This window comes from Nicotiana tabacum, chromosome 1 (genome assembly GCF_000715075.1).
Source record: "Nicotiana tabacum cultivar K326 chromosome 1, ASM71507v2, whole genome shotgun sequence".
NCBI lineage: Eukaryota > Viridiplantae > Streptophyta > Magnoliopsida > Solanales > Solanaceae > Nicotiana > Nicotiana tabacum.
In genome coordinates, this window is record NC_134080.1 from 2538727 (window position 1) to 2554676 (window position 15950).

The 15950-nt window shown below is 36.7% G+C and overlaps 4 protein-coding genes across 7 annotated transcripts; 1 reads left to right on the top strand and 3 right to left on the bottom strand.

Annotated features, from left to right (window-relative positions):
- Positions 1-769: 769 nt before the first annotated feature.
- On the bottom strand, positions 770-1926 carry LOC107762248 (phosphopantothenoylcysteine decarboxylase HAL3). Its single transcript, XM_016580898.2, has 2 exons — positions 1430-1926; positions 770-1024 (listed from the first exon to the last, which is right to left on the bottom strand). Exons 1-2 carry the CDS (start codon positions 1760-1762, stop codon positions 770-772), a joined length of 588 nt encoding a protein of 195 aa, XP_016436384.2. The 5' UTR covers positions 1763-1926.
- A 4576-nt stretch (positions 1927-6502) lies between these two features.
- LOC107784129 (glutathione S-transferase T1) lies at positions 6503-10510 on the top strand. Of its 2 annotated transcripts, none has more exons than XM_075226879.1 (7): positions 6503-6659; positions 7315-7388; positions 7500-7560; positions 7892-7945; positions 8518-8637; positions 9067-9272; positions 9964-10510. In XM_075226879.1, the coding sequence occupies exons 3-7, from the start codon at positions 7536-7538 to the stop codon at positions 10174-10176; spliced, it is 618 nt and encodes a 205-aa protein (XP_075082980.1). In that variant the 5' UTR covers positions 6503-6659; positions 7315-7388; positions 7500-7535; the 3' UTR covers positions 10177-10510. The 2 variants fall into 2 exon arrangements, with proteins under 2 accessions (XP_075082980.1, XP_075082934.1); XM_075226833.1 differs by having other exon boundaries at positions 8518-8597.
- Positions 10511-10716: 206 nt separating this feature from the next.
- Positions 10717-14980, bottom strand: LOC142166907 (putative copper-transporting ATPase HMA5). 3 transcript variants are annotated; one of them, XM_075226718.1, is made up of 6 exons: positions 14708-14980; positions 13068-14591; positions 12705-12959; positions 12502-12624; positions 11807-12292; positions 10717-11312 (listed from the first exon to the last, which is right to left on the bottom strand). In XM_075226718.1, exons 2-6 carry the CDS (start codon positions 14061-14063, stop codon positions 10878-10880), a joined length of 2295 nt encoding a protein of 764 aa, XP_075082819.1. In that variant the 5' UTR covers positions 14064-14591; positions 14708-14980; the 3' UTR covers positions 10717-10877. The 3 variants fall into 3 exon arrangements, with proteins under 3 accessions (XP_075082819.1, XP_075082894.1, XP_075082848.1); XM_075226793.1 differs by having other exon boundaries at positions 10717-11221; positions 14708-14979; XM_075226747.1 differs by having other exon boundaries at positions 11170-11320; positions 14708-14979.
- Positions 14298-15329, bottom strand: LOC142164606 (phosphopantothenoylcysteine decarboxylase HAL3-like). The gene is made up of 3 exons (XM_075222652.1): positions 14997-15329; positions 14791-14850; positions 14298-14591 (listed from the first exon to the last, which is right to left on the bottom strand). The coding sequence occupies exons 1-3, from the start codon at positions 15327-15329 to the stop codon at positions 14298-14300; spliced, it is 687 nt and encodes a 228-aa protein (XP_075078753.1).
- Positions 15330-15950: the final 621 nt, after the last annotated feature.

Below are 15950 nucleotides of genomic sequence, written 5' to 3' on the forward strand. Positions count from 1 at the left end.
AAAAAATAAAATAAACCAGTATTGAAGTGCAATTCAGCCCTCGAGCTATGTTACCCTCAAACTGAGAGTAGAATTATGAATTGAACTGATGAACAAGAGAAACAGAAAATTGTCTTATTTTTATATGCGTCAATGTAAGGTGCTTACAAAGTGATTAGGACCCCCTTTTTATAGTGGAGGAATCCTATTAAGATAAAATTCTAATTACAGATGGAGATCATGATTATCTAAACAACCGTCCTTGACTTGATCTGTTCCGAGATTTCCATCATGATCTTCGACCGATCACGAATATCTCGCCTTTCCATTATCATGATATCTTGGGTCTTGTTGTACGTCTATCTCGTTCTACCTCGATCATTACTGGTTTCGATCTTGCTAAGTATCTTGAATCCCAAGCTCAGTGTCTTATCCTCATATCTCAGCCAGATATGCTATGGGGCTGATCCTCGATCATTCCCTGGTTTCGATCAATCGGTAAAATCGGGTGGGCCCAATTTTAGCAGTATACAATGCCACCCTAGGAGATCCACAAATGGTCACAAAAAGACAAACATTAATATAACCACACATAAAAATTAAATTAAATTATATTAACTAATAGAAACCTGTCAAGAAAACAAACACACCTTATCCGCAACTTATAATGCATGTATAACCCGAAATAGGAAACACGTAAATTACTCAATTTTCATTTTTAAAGGCTAATTACCTGTTAATGTAAATAATCGACTTTTATAAGTTATCAAATTAAGTTTGTTGTTACGTGCTACCTCAAATTAATAGCCTGATAGATCAGAGACGGTTCAGCCATTGCTCCATTCCCGTAATCTCCACAGGCTAGTCTCTTTGATACTGGTGGTATGAGAGATATCCCAAGCTCATCAATTACCATAAGGTGCTTTTCTGTGAATGGATTATTCCACATCAATGTATTCATTGCTGGTGCCACGAAAAGGGGTTTATCGTAGTCCCATGCTCGTACGATGCAGGTTAACAAGTTATCACATAGTCCACCAGCAATCTACAGTACAGAAGGCATATATCAGTTTATCTGCAAAGTAGAAAACAATATAATCTATCGACACCAAACAAATCAAGAACTATAAGATGGGAAATTGTATCGATCTCTCTTAACACCTTCCATCATGGAAGTATTCACATTGGCAATATCTGACAATTCTGCAAGTCCGTATCACAGAGAATTTCGCAACACATGCTACAAAACTCTTCTCAGCCAAACCCAATTTCGTTGCATCTTCAATAAATTGTCTTTTTACTGCCTATATTAAGCTTTAAAGCATTACCTGAACTAAGCAGTAATATTGTTGTCAATTAGAATAAGGGAATAAATTGCGTCTTTGCGGCAGAACGTGCGTTATCATGAAAGAAGATTTGAGCATCTAAAAAATGTAGAAAGATACATCACCTTCCCAAGTGTGTTTGCTGACAAAGGGGCAATAATCATAATATCGGCCCACCTCCGGAGCTCGATGTGTAGCACACTGTCACCTATCTTCGTCCAAGTTGACCATTCATCCTCATCAGTATAAAGAATGACATCTTCTGGAAGTGAAGCTTTGTCTATAAAATGAAGAGAAGCTTTTGTAGCAACCGCTTTAACTTCAGCCCATTCAGTAAAGGAACGGCATAGATTGGCAAACTTTATAGCAGCCACACTTCCACTTGCTGCAAGCAGAATACGAGGTCTCCTCGGTGCATTGTTCTGAACCGGCTTCATCTTTGAAGTCATAGGCTCCATATCTACCCTAATCTGTGAAACATCGAAAAGGATTCTTTACTGCACCAAGAGAAAGATGCAAGTAATTGTACATGAGTGCAACTAAGGGGAATGGCAGAAGTAGAAAAGAAAGAGATATCCCCTGGTAACTTCTTCACAATCGTAACTCTTTGGACATAGCTCACCCTAGGTATGGTCAAATCCATGCTAATCTGAATTATTCAAACACATGTAACCCTAACTCATCTTCATGAAGAACCAAACAGTTGCCCACTAGCTGCAGCATATGTAGAGTCAAGGATTTGAATTTTGACTTACTTAAAGATCATTTTGCTCACCTGAACTATACATCAGCTTAATTAAACTAACCTCAACTCGACTAATCTTTTTCGCCTAGGGTCAGATCGGCTCGTTTTATTGGATGTTCCAACTGATGTCCATACATTCTTATTCTTGTAGAGAACTAGTTGCTGACAGAGTCACTGACGGTAATAACCTTCATTTTTTTATAAGGACCACAAAAACCTTCTTGTTGAAAATGCGAAATCAAAGTCATTATGTTCAAAGGTACTATATTAATGACCTTAGCATTATTTTCAAGTAGACTTGATCTAAGGTTGTAACTTTCCTTCCACCATGGTAATTCTAGATTTCTCATCTTTAAAGGTGCGGTTTAAACTTGTCTTGGGGCTTCATGGATTGGATCTAGGTGTCACCCTCAATTTCTTTCTGAAGTGTTGTGGGGGCTTGGCCAATATTTTGTGATGGCCTATAGGTCAACTGCCTGAGTCTGGCTACCATCTTTGACTTTCAAGGCCCAATCCCTTCTAGTCTAACTCCATAATAAAATTTTGGCACTAACAAGAGGTTATCACATCAAAGTGTTTCCCTTTGTTTTGTTTTTTTTGAAAACCGTTGTGTCCAGGCCAGCTTGCACGTACCTCGACTAATTTCACGGGATACCTCCCACCTCCCACCAGGGATAGGTACTAGGTAACTCTATCCACCAAGGCTTGGATAGATGGGAAAAAATTAACTAAATTTTTTTTGTCTCCGGTGGGATTTGAACCTGAGACAAGTGTTTCTCTTTTATGAGTGAAATTTTAAAACTTTGTTTAATAAAAAGGACAAATTTTCAAATTTTTCCACCACAACAACATTAAGATCTGAACAGACAAAAGGACATGACCCATCCATGATATGTAGAGAGTCAAATCAAATGGTCATTCAAAAAGAAAAATGTCAATATGAAACTGACAAACAACCAAATCTGCATACTAAGCCGTCATTCTTTTTCACCATCTAGAATAGATTGAGAAGGCACACAGGAAAACAACCCTGCATATGTACTAAAAATATATGATTTTTTAGTGAATCTGCTTAGTTCAATCAACAATATCTCAGTTCCAACCTATCTGGGGTAAGCTACATCAAACAACTGTCCATCCTTAGTTGCTTCTTTGTATTTATTTGTTGTTTTGAAATATATCAGTAATTTCATCAGTTCCTAATCTCTCCCCCCCCCTCCCAAAAAAAAACAAAAAAAAACACATACATACTTGCTCATTTCTTTAGTTTTAAATAACATCACAGTTCACTCCAAGCCTATATTGCCAAAATCTTTTACTTCTTTATCTTAAAATTTTAAAAAGGTGGTGGGGAGAAGAGAGAGCTCGTAATCCCCACCCGCCAAAAAAAGAAAAGAGAAAGAAAAAGGTGATCAATAATCAACTAGATCTCAATCCCAAACTAGTGGGATAGGCCCTGTACAGGTGGGAGCTAGAAGGTGCCCGGTGGAATAGTTGAGGTACGTGCAAGCTAGCCCGGGCACCGCCATCATCCAAAAAAGAGAAAGCTAGTGGGATAAGCTACATGAATTCTCTGTATCCATTGTGCTCTACTTGAACCAGTCTCATTTTAACACTAAATAATTTATCTGTTAAGGTTAATTAGGGGTTCACAGAAACTAAATGTTCACCAAAACTCAAATACATCCCTATACAATATATAAGTTTCTGACCAAAAAACATCACTAAGCACAGTTCAATAAGACATACTAATAGAGATACTCCTATGAGGTACAATGTACAAATTAATCTTAACTCTGGCCAGTTCCAAATGAGTATTGGTTAACTATCAAAACCTTGAAATAGATAACATTTCACTAAACAAATAACAAATTTTTACAATCACTACTTGAAACAGATAACTTCCCACTAGAAGTGGCAAAATGGTTAAAACAAAACAGTTATCCACCCATATTATCCATCCAAAAATGGGTTGGATAATGATCCATTTAAAAACGGGTCGAATATGGATAAAGAACCATATTATCCACTTAGAAAATGGTTAACCAAATGGATAACCAATGGATAACTAATGTGTTTAACTTTTACATTTGTAAAGCCTCAAATTGGGGTTCCTCAAGCTTGGAAGACTAGGAATTCTCTCATAAGTAAACATATTTAAGAATTCATGGATAATATGGATATCCATATTATCCGCCGGAAAAATCCGTTTTTATCCATCTCAATTATGGGTCGGGTCGGATTATTTATCCGTTTTTTAAATTACCCATTTTGACTCGCTCATATCCGACCCGCCCATTTGCCACCCCTTCTTCCCACTAAACAACAACAACATCAACTATGTCTCAGTCCAAACAAATTGGTTCGACTATATGAATCCTCAGTCGTTACTTCTTCATTTAAGCTCAACTCATATAATAAAAGAGCAGCTCAGTGCACGAAGCATCCCGCGTTCACGCAGAATCTGGGGAATGGCCACACCCTAAGGGGTTTGATGAAGGCAGCCTACCTTGACACAAGCGCCCGTGGCTGATTTCATATGTCGAACCCGTGATACATAAATCACACTGAGATAACTTTAATGTTGTTCCAAGACTCTCCTTCTCAACTAATATTATCATATACCAAATAAAATAAAAGTGAAAACTAAGTTAAATATTTATATATAAATTAATAATAATAATATTAGAGGTTCTCTAACAAGTCTAAATAAAGAATGAATCTTTACAATCACAATCTTGAAACATATAATATAATATTTCCCTAAACAAGGAAATGAACTTTTGCATAATCATAAGAGACCAGTTATCACCACCAATGCATAATTAAACATACCAATTACAAAATAAAATAAAAAACAAAATCAACTCCCATAAAATTGGAAAACAACTACCAACGAAAAAAAGAATGAATCCTACAAAATTGAAGCACAAGAAGTGTAAGAAAAGAATCTTTAACAATTGAAGCTCAAGAAGAGTAAGATATAGAGAAGAAAATTTACCTAATTGAGCAAAGATTTTCAGCAAATTTAAACCCAGAAGATGAAAAACCAAGGGCGTAGCTCAATTGAGTGAGATCTCGAAAATAGATCAACAGTAGCAAGAGCCAAGAATAATAGTTTTATGTTGAAAATACCAAAATAAAGTAGCTAAGTGGAAGTACAAAAAGTTACCGAGACTTGAGCTTAAATATTTTTGAAACCCAACAAAGTATACTTTGTTATACTTGCTCCGGCATAGTCCGACAATGTCTTAGAAACACCAACGATTATCGGAGTTGGAGTCCGGCGCCAATCAATTGTAGTCTTTCAAAGGGCGGGATACACAAAGAATAACTTTTGTGCTTTTAATAGCTTTTTGTAAGTGCTACTTATCATATACTTCAGTATTTTAGCAAAATTAAAAAATAACCACATTTACAAGCGGTCATTCAAAAATAATCACAGTTTCAAAAGTAATTGCAATTTAATCACTTTTTATATAAAGAAAACCTGAACGAAAGAAATTCAAAAATAGCCAGATTTACAACTGGTCGTTCAAAAATAGCCCAGTTTTAAAAGTAATCGAATTTTAGCCACTTTTTATGTAAATAAATCTGAGCAAAAACACTATTCAAAACCCAGAAAATACGCCAGTATATTATACTGGAGTTCCAGCATAAGTATGCTTGAACTCTAGCATATTATGCTGGAGTTCAGAATAAGTATGCTGGAACTCCAACATAATATGATGGAGTTCCAGCATAAGTACACTAGAACTCCAGCATAATATACTGGATTTCCAGCAAGTATAATTGTCCAGTATAATATATTGGAGTTTGGAGCACCGGTGCTCCAGTCTCCAATATATTATACTAGAGTCAGCAAAGTATACCGATCCAGCATAATATGCTGGAGTTCATACACAGGTGCACCAGAATCCAGTATATTATGATGGACCGGTCTCTGTTGCAGCAAAATAGTGGTTATTTTTCATTGGCTTCGTAAACGCTGGCTATTTTTGAATGACCAGTCCGAAAACTGGTTATACCGTGCTATTTTTACCGAAAACACTGTTCAGAATCCGAAAAATACTCCAGTATATTATATTAGAGTTCCAGCATAACTATACCGGATTTCCAGCATAATATATTGGACTTTCAGCATAATATACTGGAGTTCTAGTATAATATATCGGTCCAGCATAATATGCTGGAAGTTTATAAATAGGTGCTCCAATCTCTAGTATATTATGCTGGATTTTTTATTTTGCAGAAAAATAGTGACTATTTTTCAATAACTTTGTAAACACTGACTATTTTTCAATTACAAATTCAAAAATTGGCTAGCCCGTGCCATTTTTACTGCATAAAGGTTGCCCAAGATAAATGGGCTTAGCAAGCCCCAACCAATATTGGACCACAACCTTATCTGACCCGTAAAGGTGGATCCCACCTTAGCTACCAACGCCAACCGCAGCAAATTTAGCTGTGGCGCTAATTCCATTTCTCAACACTATAAATTTAGCAAACTTAGCAGTTGCAGCAATAAAACATTGATTGAAAAAGATGACGCTGAAATTATACGTAGATCGTATGTCCCAACCTTCTCGTGCACTTCTCATCTTCTGCAAGTAAGTATTTTTTCTTTAATAATTTCTCTCCTTGAAATCAAGATTCAATCTTTTCTTCTTTTCCTTGAATACCCTTCATTTTTTGCTAGTTTTAAAGCTCAAAATGTAGTTGTAATGATTAATTCTCCAACAGGTTAGATGGGATAGTATTTTTTTCTCTGAACACACTTAATTTTATATGCAGTTTTGAAGCTCATAATGAGATTTTTTTAATTGGTTAAAAGGGACAGAAAGTTTTTATTTTTTTGAATAATCTTTATTTTGTTTCTAATTTCAAAACTCAAAATGGAGTTTTAATGAGTAATTCTCCAAAAAGTAAAATAGTATAATTTTTGTTTGAACACCCTTAGTTTTGTAAGTATTTTTGAATCTCAAGAAGGAGGTTTTTATTATTAATTTTCCTTGAATACTCTTAATTATGTTTCTAATTTCAAAGCTCAAAATGGAGTTTTTTAATGATTACCAGAGAGTTAAGTGGCGAGAAAATTTTCTTGTTTTCGTTGAATTCCCATAATTCTTTTTTCTAGCTTCAAAGCTTATAATGTGGTTGTTAATGATTAATTTTAATTTTTCTTGGTATTATTTTTTGGGGATACTCTTTATTCTTGTTTCTAGTTTTCAAAATAGAGTTTCTAAAGATTAGTTTTTTTTAAAGGTTAAATGGGATAGACTTTGAGGAGGTCTACATAAACCTCTCCAAACGCCAGCACTTGTCTCCTGAATTTAAAGGTTTGTCATTTTATTAACTCTACTTTTTCCTAAAAAAATGTTTCTAAATTATTATTTATTAGTACTTAATTTCAAGATAATTTCAATAGTTTCCTGTGAATTCATCTTCAGAAGTTAACCCCTTGAAGCAAGTACCAGCTATAATGGATGGAAGATTTAAGCTTTTTGAAAGGTAATTTTCAGCTTGAGCTGAAATTTTTTGCATTTTCCAATATTACAACTTTGTCGATGATTATTTTTCTTTGTATGTGTTGCATGCATCCTAAAGCTTAATATTTAGTGATTTATTCATGTAGAAGTTCATAGTTTGATGTGTTCACCTGTGCATATATCCTACAAGAAGCAAAAATTCTGTTAAGTTTAGAACGTTTTTGTGAAGATTGATATGTGGTGTGCTAGTACAATGCAGGCACAAGTAACTACTACGGAGACAGGACTGTGTTAAATTATCTTTTATGTTTGATACGTTTAAAAGCTAGCTAACTAATTTTGTCTGCTTGCAGTCATGCAATTCTTAGATATCTGGCTTGTGCATTTCCAGGAGTTGCAGATCATTGGTAAGTGCAGCAACTTCAGGTTTTCCACTAATACCTGAATCAAATGTTTTTTATCATGGAAATGAGTACCCTTTAAAGCTCTTCTTCTTGACATGGAACATGACCCGAGCAGGTCCACGGTTTAAACTTGGTAGTTTCAATTTTTATGTTCTCATCGCTAGACCCATTGCACATTTAAAGTTATGGATTCATAATTCAATACTCCCTCCGGTTCACAATAAGTGACCAATTTGCTTTTTCATTTTGGTTCAAAATAAGTGTTCAGTTATGTAATCAAGAAAGTATTCAATTTGTTTTTACAAAATAACGCATATGTACATATCCCTAAAAAGTTTTCTTACTCCTCACATTAAATGTTTAATTAGGGGTAGTTTAGTCATAGTAGGTATTTTTGTATAGAATTTAGTATTTTCTTAATGGGCGTGCTAAAAGCAAATTGGTCACTTATTGTGAACCGGAGGGAGTAGTTATTGAAAATTTGGTGATTTTTCTCATATATATCTTAAGTTCCATATAAAAAATGCTGGGTTTAGCTGCTATTAAGTCTTGTGTCTTACTCCGTCCTATTGAAGGTACCCAGCTGACTTATACAAAAGAGCAAAGGTCGACTCTGTGTTGGATTGGCATCACTCTAACTTGCGTCGTGGTGCAGGTGCTTATATCAGAGATTGAGATTATTTTGTTTCCAGTTGGTAATTTTTTACTTTGCCTTAGCCTTACCTGAGCTAATTTAACGAGGAGGCTGGTTTTTTCGAGCCAAAATGAGATTAATCGGGGAATTTTGTTTGCATGATCACTTTGAAAGAAGAACAACTGGCTTGTTATAGTGCTTTTTACCAAGATTCTTGCTACTAACCTAATGTTAGACAGTTGCTGCAAGCCTGCAATTTTCGTGGACTATCTTAATAGTAGTTTCTTGTGATTGAAACAATTTACCTTTCTCAAACCTCTAATTGTGAGTCTATCCACTTAATCGTGGTGACTTTTGTATTCAACAATGGAGGTGACTAAAACACTATGATTAAGTTGTCGTTTCCAAACGTTTTGTGATTACTACTTGTTGATATGCCACACTTTTAGCTGTTTCCTACAGTGTTCTGAAGCAGTGCTTATGTTTTCAGCTGTATATGTCTTTAGTACTGTTCTTGCTCCTGCATTTGGGTTGCCTTTGAATCAACAAGCAGCAGCAGAAGCTGAGAAAGTCCTCTTAGCATCTCTTGCAAAGATCGAGTCTGTTTGGCTCCAGAAAAAAGGACGGTTTTTGCTTGGGAGTGGCCAACCTTCAATTGCAGATCTTAGCTTAGTTTGTGAGATTATGCAACTTGAGGTATAGAGATTTTCCCTTTTCCTGCTGTTGCTTTACATCTGTTGATCCAAAGCATAAATCATCAAGAGGAGTTTAGGATGTTATTTGAGCTCTCTATAAGCAGATATTTTCAATAAACTATCATGTCGAAACTTGCCCCTGGAGGAAAATGATGCGTACATGCAAAACCATGACTTAGTTGTTTTTTCTCAAAATGTGGTTATTGACATTCAGAACTGTGTTAACTGTTGCTTTCCCCTCCATCAGCTTATACAAACTTCCATTTAAATTCAATAATAATGCACATGGTGGTATAAGTGTTACCCTTTTAAGTCTGTATTCTAATAAACAAAGAGGTAATAATAATTCTATTTTCTTTAGATTGGGGTAAAGGGTTATAGTCTTATAGATACTGGTCATGGCCACCAATTTTTTCCTCCGCTCATCCTTTCCTTGGTTCTCTACTTGTTCTCTCACTTCCTCTATGAGTAGTTTCAGTCAACCAGTCGTTTTCATTTGAACAGGCAAAATCTTTTTATATAATGAAGTGTCTTATAGATGCTTCTGAATGGTCCTTACTAGTATAGCTGATGACAACATGATGATTTTCTCTAGGTTGTGGTTCTTAGGATGAAAATCTATCCACTCGAGTGGACTTGGAGAAAGTCCTTGTTCTCACATTTTGTGGAATCTTTTTTTCTGCTGAGTTTAGGTTCTGGATGAGAAGGATCATAAGCGGATAATCGGCCCATACAAGAGAGTTTTGAAGTGGATTGATGACACAAAGAATGCCATGGAGCCTCATTTTGGAGAGGTACATTTAATCCTTTTCAAAGCTAAAGAGAAGTTCCAAAAGCAAAGAGATGCTGTAGGAAGTAGCATTCCTCAATCGAGCAGAAAACTTGACTTGCATTCAAAGATGTGAGACAGCAATTAGGAGCCAGGCGCTGCATTGTGCTCGCAGCATCACCGTGCAGCATGGCGGATAATGGGATAACTATTTCCTAAACATTGTGTATGTGAAAGCTCACACAGGAAGGAGAATTCTGATCCAAGCTTGCCTGATTCATTTTCTTTATGTATTTGTCCTTATAAAATAACTGTACAATGTGATAATCATAGTCCACAAAATATGTAATCACTCAAGCTGAGAGTCCCTTAATCTTGGCTATACATCTGTTATTTCTTCACTGTATCAAATGTATGAATTTTGAACTTTATCTAAGAATGTCACTTGCAAGTGAACTATTTCTAGCGCCTCTCTGGTGCATCTTCGTTGTTTCCTATGGAGAAGGATCATAACGGAATATTTTGGGTCCAGAAAATAGTGTTGAGAGACCTGATTCTTGTCAATAAAATCTGTTATATTACTTTACTGTATCAGATGTATGAGTTTGGAATTGCATTCAAGATTATGACTTCTTATAGTGATTGATATAAGGGGTTTTTAAAAGAGCCCAACCAGTTGTTTCAATTGTCCTTTATTTGCTTTCCCAGTTTTTTCTTGTTGAACATAATACATAAAGAATATGACTTAACAGAAAATAATCCACTGGCTGTATTTGTTTTCTCCCATTGGCCAAAAATCTAAAGAGTTTGGCTTGCTACTAAGTTAGCAGCCAAGAATTACTCGACAATGATTTTGTATAAATCAAGAGTGTTCAGCTTCTTAGGTTTTCTGTACTTCTTCAGCAAAAGAGAGCTGCAAACAACACTCACTGAAGAAGCAGCCATTGCAGCCATTGCAGCCATTGCAGCCCCAGCAATCCATGGTGGTAAGCGAAAACCAGTAAATGGGAACAGAACCCCAGCAGCAATTGGGATGCTGAGGAGGTTATATCCCAAAGCCCAAAAGTAATTGAGGTGGATTCTCTTAAAGGTTTTCTTGGAAAGATCGATTGCTGTAATCACATCTTTCAAGCTGCTCTTCATAAGAACAATGTCAGCTGCCTCAATTGCTATATCTGTGCCTGCACCAATCGACATTCCTACATCAGCAGCTACGAGTGCTGGTGAGTCATTCACTCCATCTCCCACCATTGCCACAACTTTGCCTAAATGCTGGTCGACTAAAATGGAACATTTGAATCATGCGAAGAAGATATAGATTGAATGATGAAAAGCTCAGTAACTAAACATTAGGAGTTAGTTTCACGTATGGTCATTGAAAAATTACAAACTACTTTTTGTCATATTTAAGTCACTGAACTTACCCACTATAACAGTAAATTCACAAACTTTACTCACTATAACAGTGAATTCACCTTGATTGGTAGGTTTTGTCGTTATAGTGGGTAAAGTTAAGTGACTTTACCCCGTTGTATTGGGTAAGTTCAGTTACTTTAATGTGATAAATTTTGCGACTCTACTGTTACAGTGGGTAAAATCAAGTTACTTTAAAGTGACAAAAATAGTTTCATGACTATGCTGTTATAGCAGATAAAGTTCAATGACTATACGTGAGATTAACCCCTTAACTGGAAGAGTTGAAGCATGTGAAGAAGATAGATGTTTGAATGATGAAAAGCTGAGAGTAACTAAACATCAGCTTCTACCTGTAGTTCCTTCACTTTTTCAGCTTTCTGCTCAGGTTTGGCTTCTGCAACAACATATTTTGAGTCAATTCCAACTTGCTTGGCTATGGCATTTGCTGTTCCCCAGTTGTCGCCTGTTACTATCATACTCTCAATGTTCATGGATTTTAGAATGAAGATGACTTCTGGAGCCTCTGGCTTCAATGGATCGGAAATGGCAAGAACACCTATCACCTCTTTATCGATAGATACAAGGACGCCGGTTTGAGCCAGTCCTGTTGTTTCTGCTAATGCTTCTTCAGCTTCAACTGGAATGGCAATGCCCTGCTCCAACATCAAGCTCTTATTTCCCACAATCACTTCTTTGTTGCAGATGATAGCCTTCACACCTTGACCAGTTATGGACTCAAAGTTCAAGGCTTCAGGCCAGATAAGTTTCTCCTCACTTCCTCTCATTTTTTTTGCGTTCTCAACAATTGCCTTGGCTAAGGGGTGATCACTATTTACCTGTCAAGTCAAAATGCAGTAGAAGACACTTAAATTGTTGGCATTTTTGTAACTAAGCTATCTCCTTTTCTTGGCATTGTATCCTTTCAAATTCCAAAAGATAGCTACTACTAAACATTTATGTTAGTTTTACTATGAAGAGGCTAAGTTTTATTAAGGGTATGAATTGACCTTCCCAATGATGAATCGTAAACAAGACAATATCCTACCTCAGCAGCAGCTATAAGTTCATAGAATTCTTGAGGTACCATAGTTTTGAAAAGCCTAGTATTGACAACCATAGGCTTACAAATAGTAAGAGTGCCCGTCTTGTCAAAAACTATAGAGTTCACCTGTAGAATGAAACAGTTTACAACAAAGTTCATTGACAAAATTAGGATTGTTATTAAGAAGAAAGAGTTTGAACTCAGACCTCTTGTGCACTTTGCAATGCTTGTCCACCTTTAATAAGGACACCAAGGGAAGCGCCAACTCCTGTACCGACCATAACGGCAGTGGGAGTAGCTAGTCCGAGTGCACAGGGGCAGGCTACCACCATTACAGAAATGCCGAACTGCAGGGAAAGCTCAAAGCTATCCATAGAAGAAGGAATCCAAGTTCTTGGATAAGCTTTAAACATTCCAGCTAAAAACCAAGAAACCCAAGTACAAAATGAGAGAGCAATGACCTGAGAAATTGGAATCAATCACTAGTTTTCAGCCAAACCTAGATATAATTGGTTAGTTATATAGTTATACGTAGACAACAATGACATGTAAGGGGTGCTTTATCTCACAAGAGGCACAAAGTACTTGGAAATGTGGTCTGCAAATCTCTGCACAGGAGCTTTAGCCATTTGTGCTGACTCAACCAACCGAACAATCTGTGAAAGAGCAGTCTCTGACCCAACCTTTGCTGCCTTGATATGTAACACCCCATTCTCATTCAAAGTCCCTCCTATCACTATGTCGCCAGTCCTTTTGGTGACCGGACGAGATTCTCCTGTTATCATGCTTTCATTTATATGGCTTTGTCCCCAGATGACAAGACCATCACAAGCTACTTTTGAACCTGGAATGGTTTTAATCACATCATTCTTTTGTATCAATCTGCTATCAACTTCTTTTTCATTTACCACAATGCCTTTATCATCTATTGTTAACAGTGTTGCAGTCTTTGGGGCCAAATCCATGAGCTTGGCGATGGCCTCCGATGTCTTTCCTCTAGCCAAAACTTCCAGATATTTCCCAAGTAGAATGAACGAGATAAGCATCGAGCTAGTCTCAAAAAAGTCACTAGCGTTGAAAGCTGGAGAAGTAGCAGCTCTTAATACTGAATAGACTGAATAAAAGTAAGCTGCATTTGTTCCTAATGCAATAAGAACATCCATATTTGCATAACCATGGCTTAAGGCAATATAGGCACCGATATAGAATTTTTGACCAATGATGAACTGTACTGGTGTAGATAATGCCCATCTTAGAACCTCTCCAACACTTAGCATGTTGACAACCTTAGTTTCCAACACATTTTTCAAACCAGGAATATACATAAACACCATTGAAGTAAAAAAGACGGGAACTGAAAATACTAAACTCCAAAGAAAAGCTCTATGATAGTCCAAGAATGCAATCAAAAGAGTTATATGGCACCTATATTGGTAAAAGGTAACAAGTATCTGGTCAAATAGTCGAACTGCACGCAAATTGGCCCAAACATCTTTGTTATTGAATAATAAAATGAATGCAGACGAGGGAGGGGGAATAAATATATAACCAAATAACAGCTGCATCAATTTTCCCCATTACACACATTTGTTTTTTCATGATCATGATCACATCCATTAGTAACAGCAGTTACGTGATAATGTCATTTTATCGACAAAAATGAACATGAACCTTGATTGAAAGTAGCTAGGGAGGTGAAGAATTTAGGAGAAAAATAACACAGCTGGGCTCCTGGTCCTGAATTTCAACAACTTCTATCACTTGTACAAACCGATGAATGAAATTTCATGACCTGTGGATCACGCCACGTTGCTGCCACCTGATCGTAATTGTGCGTCATAATAGATTCTTACAGCTTGATAGATCAGAGACGGTTCAGCCATTGCTCCATTCCCGTAATCTCCACAGGCTAGTCTCTTTGATACTGGTGGTATGAGAGATATCCCAAGCTCATCAATTACCATAAGGTGCTTTTCTGTGAATGGATTATTCCACATCAATGTATTCATTGCTGGTGCCACGAAAAGGGGTTTATCGTAGTCCCATGCTCGTACGATGCAGGTTAACAAGTTATCACATAGTCCACCAGCAATCTACAGTACAGAAGGCATATATCAGTTTATCTGCAAAGTAGAAAACAATATAATCTATCGACACCAAACAAATCAAGAACTATAAGATGGGAAATTGTATCGATCTCTCTTAACACCTTCCATCATGGAAGTATTCACATTGGCAATATCTGACAATTCTGCAAGTCCGTATCACAGAGAATTTCGCAACTCATGCTACAAAACTCTTCTCAGCCAAACCCAATTTCGTTGCATCTTCAATAAATTGTCTTTTTACTGCCTATATTAAGCTTTAAAGCATTACCTGAACTAAGCAGTAATACTGTTGTCAATTAGAATAAGGGAATAAATTGCGTCTTTGCGGCAGAACGTGCGTTATCATGAAAGAAGATTTGAGCATCTAAAAAATGTAGAAAGATACATCACCTTCCCAAGTGTGTTTGCTGACAAAGGGGCAATAATCATAATATCGGCCCACCTCCGGAGCTCGATGTGTAGCACACTGTCACCTATCTTCGTCCAAGTTGACCATTCATCCTCATCAGTATAAAGAATGACATCTTCTGGAAGTGAAGCTTTGTCTATAAAATGAAGAGAAGCTTTTGTAGCAACCGCTTTAACTTCAGCCCATTCAGTAAAGGAACGGCATAGATTGGCAAACTTTATGGCAGCCACACTTCCACTTGCTGCAAGCAGAATACGAGGTCTCCTCGGTGCATTGTTCTGAACCGGCTTCATCTCTGAAGTCATAGGCTCCATATCTACCCTAATCTGTGAAACATCGAAAAGGATTCTTTACTGCACCAAGAGAAAGATGCAAGTAATTGTACATGAGTGCAACTAAGGGGAATGGCAGAAGTAGAAAAGAAAGAGATATCCCCTGGTAACTTCTTCACAATCGTAACTCTTTGGACATAGCTCACCCTAGGTGTGGTCAAATCCATGCTTATCTGAATTATTCAAACACATTTAACCCTAACTCATCTTCATGAAGAACCAAACAGTTGCCCACCAGCTGCAGCAGATGTAGAGTCAAGGATTTGAATTTTGACTTACTTAAAGGTCATTTTGCTCACCTGAACTATACATCAGCTCAATTAAACTAACCTCAGCTCGACTAATCTTTTTCGCCTAGGGTCAGATCGGCTCGTTTTATTGGATGTTCCAACTGATGTCCATACATTCTTATTCTTGTAGAGAACTAGTTGCTGACAGAGTCACTGACTGTAATAACCTTCATTTTTTTACAAGGACCACAAAAACCTTCTTGTTGAAAATGCGAAATCAAAGACATTATGTTCAAAGGTACTATATTAATGACCTTAGCATTATTTTCAAGTAGACTTGATCTAAGGTTGTAACTCTCCTTCCACCATGGTA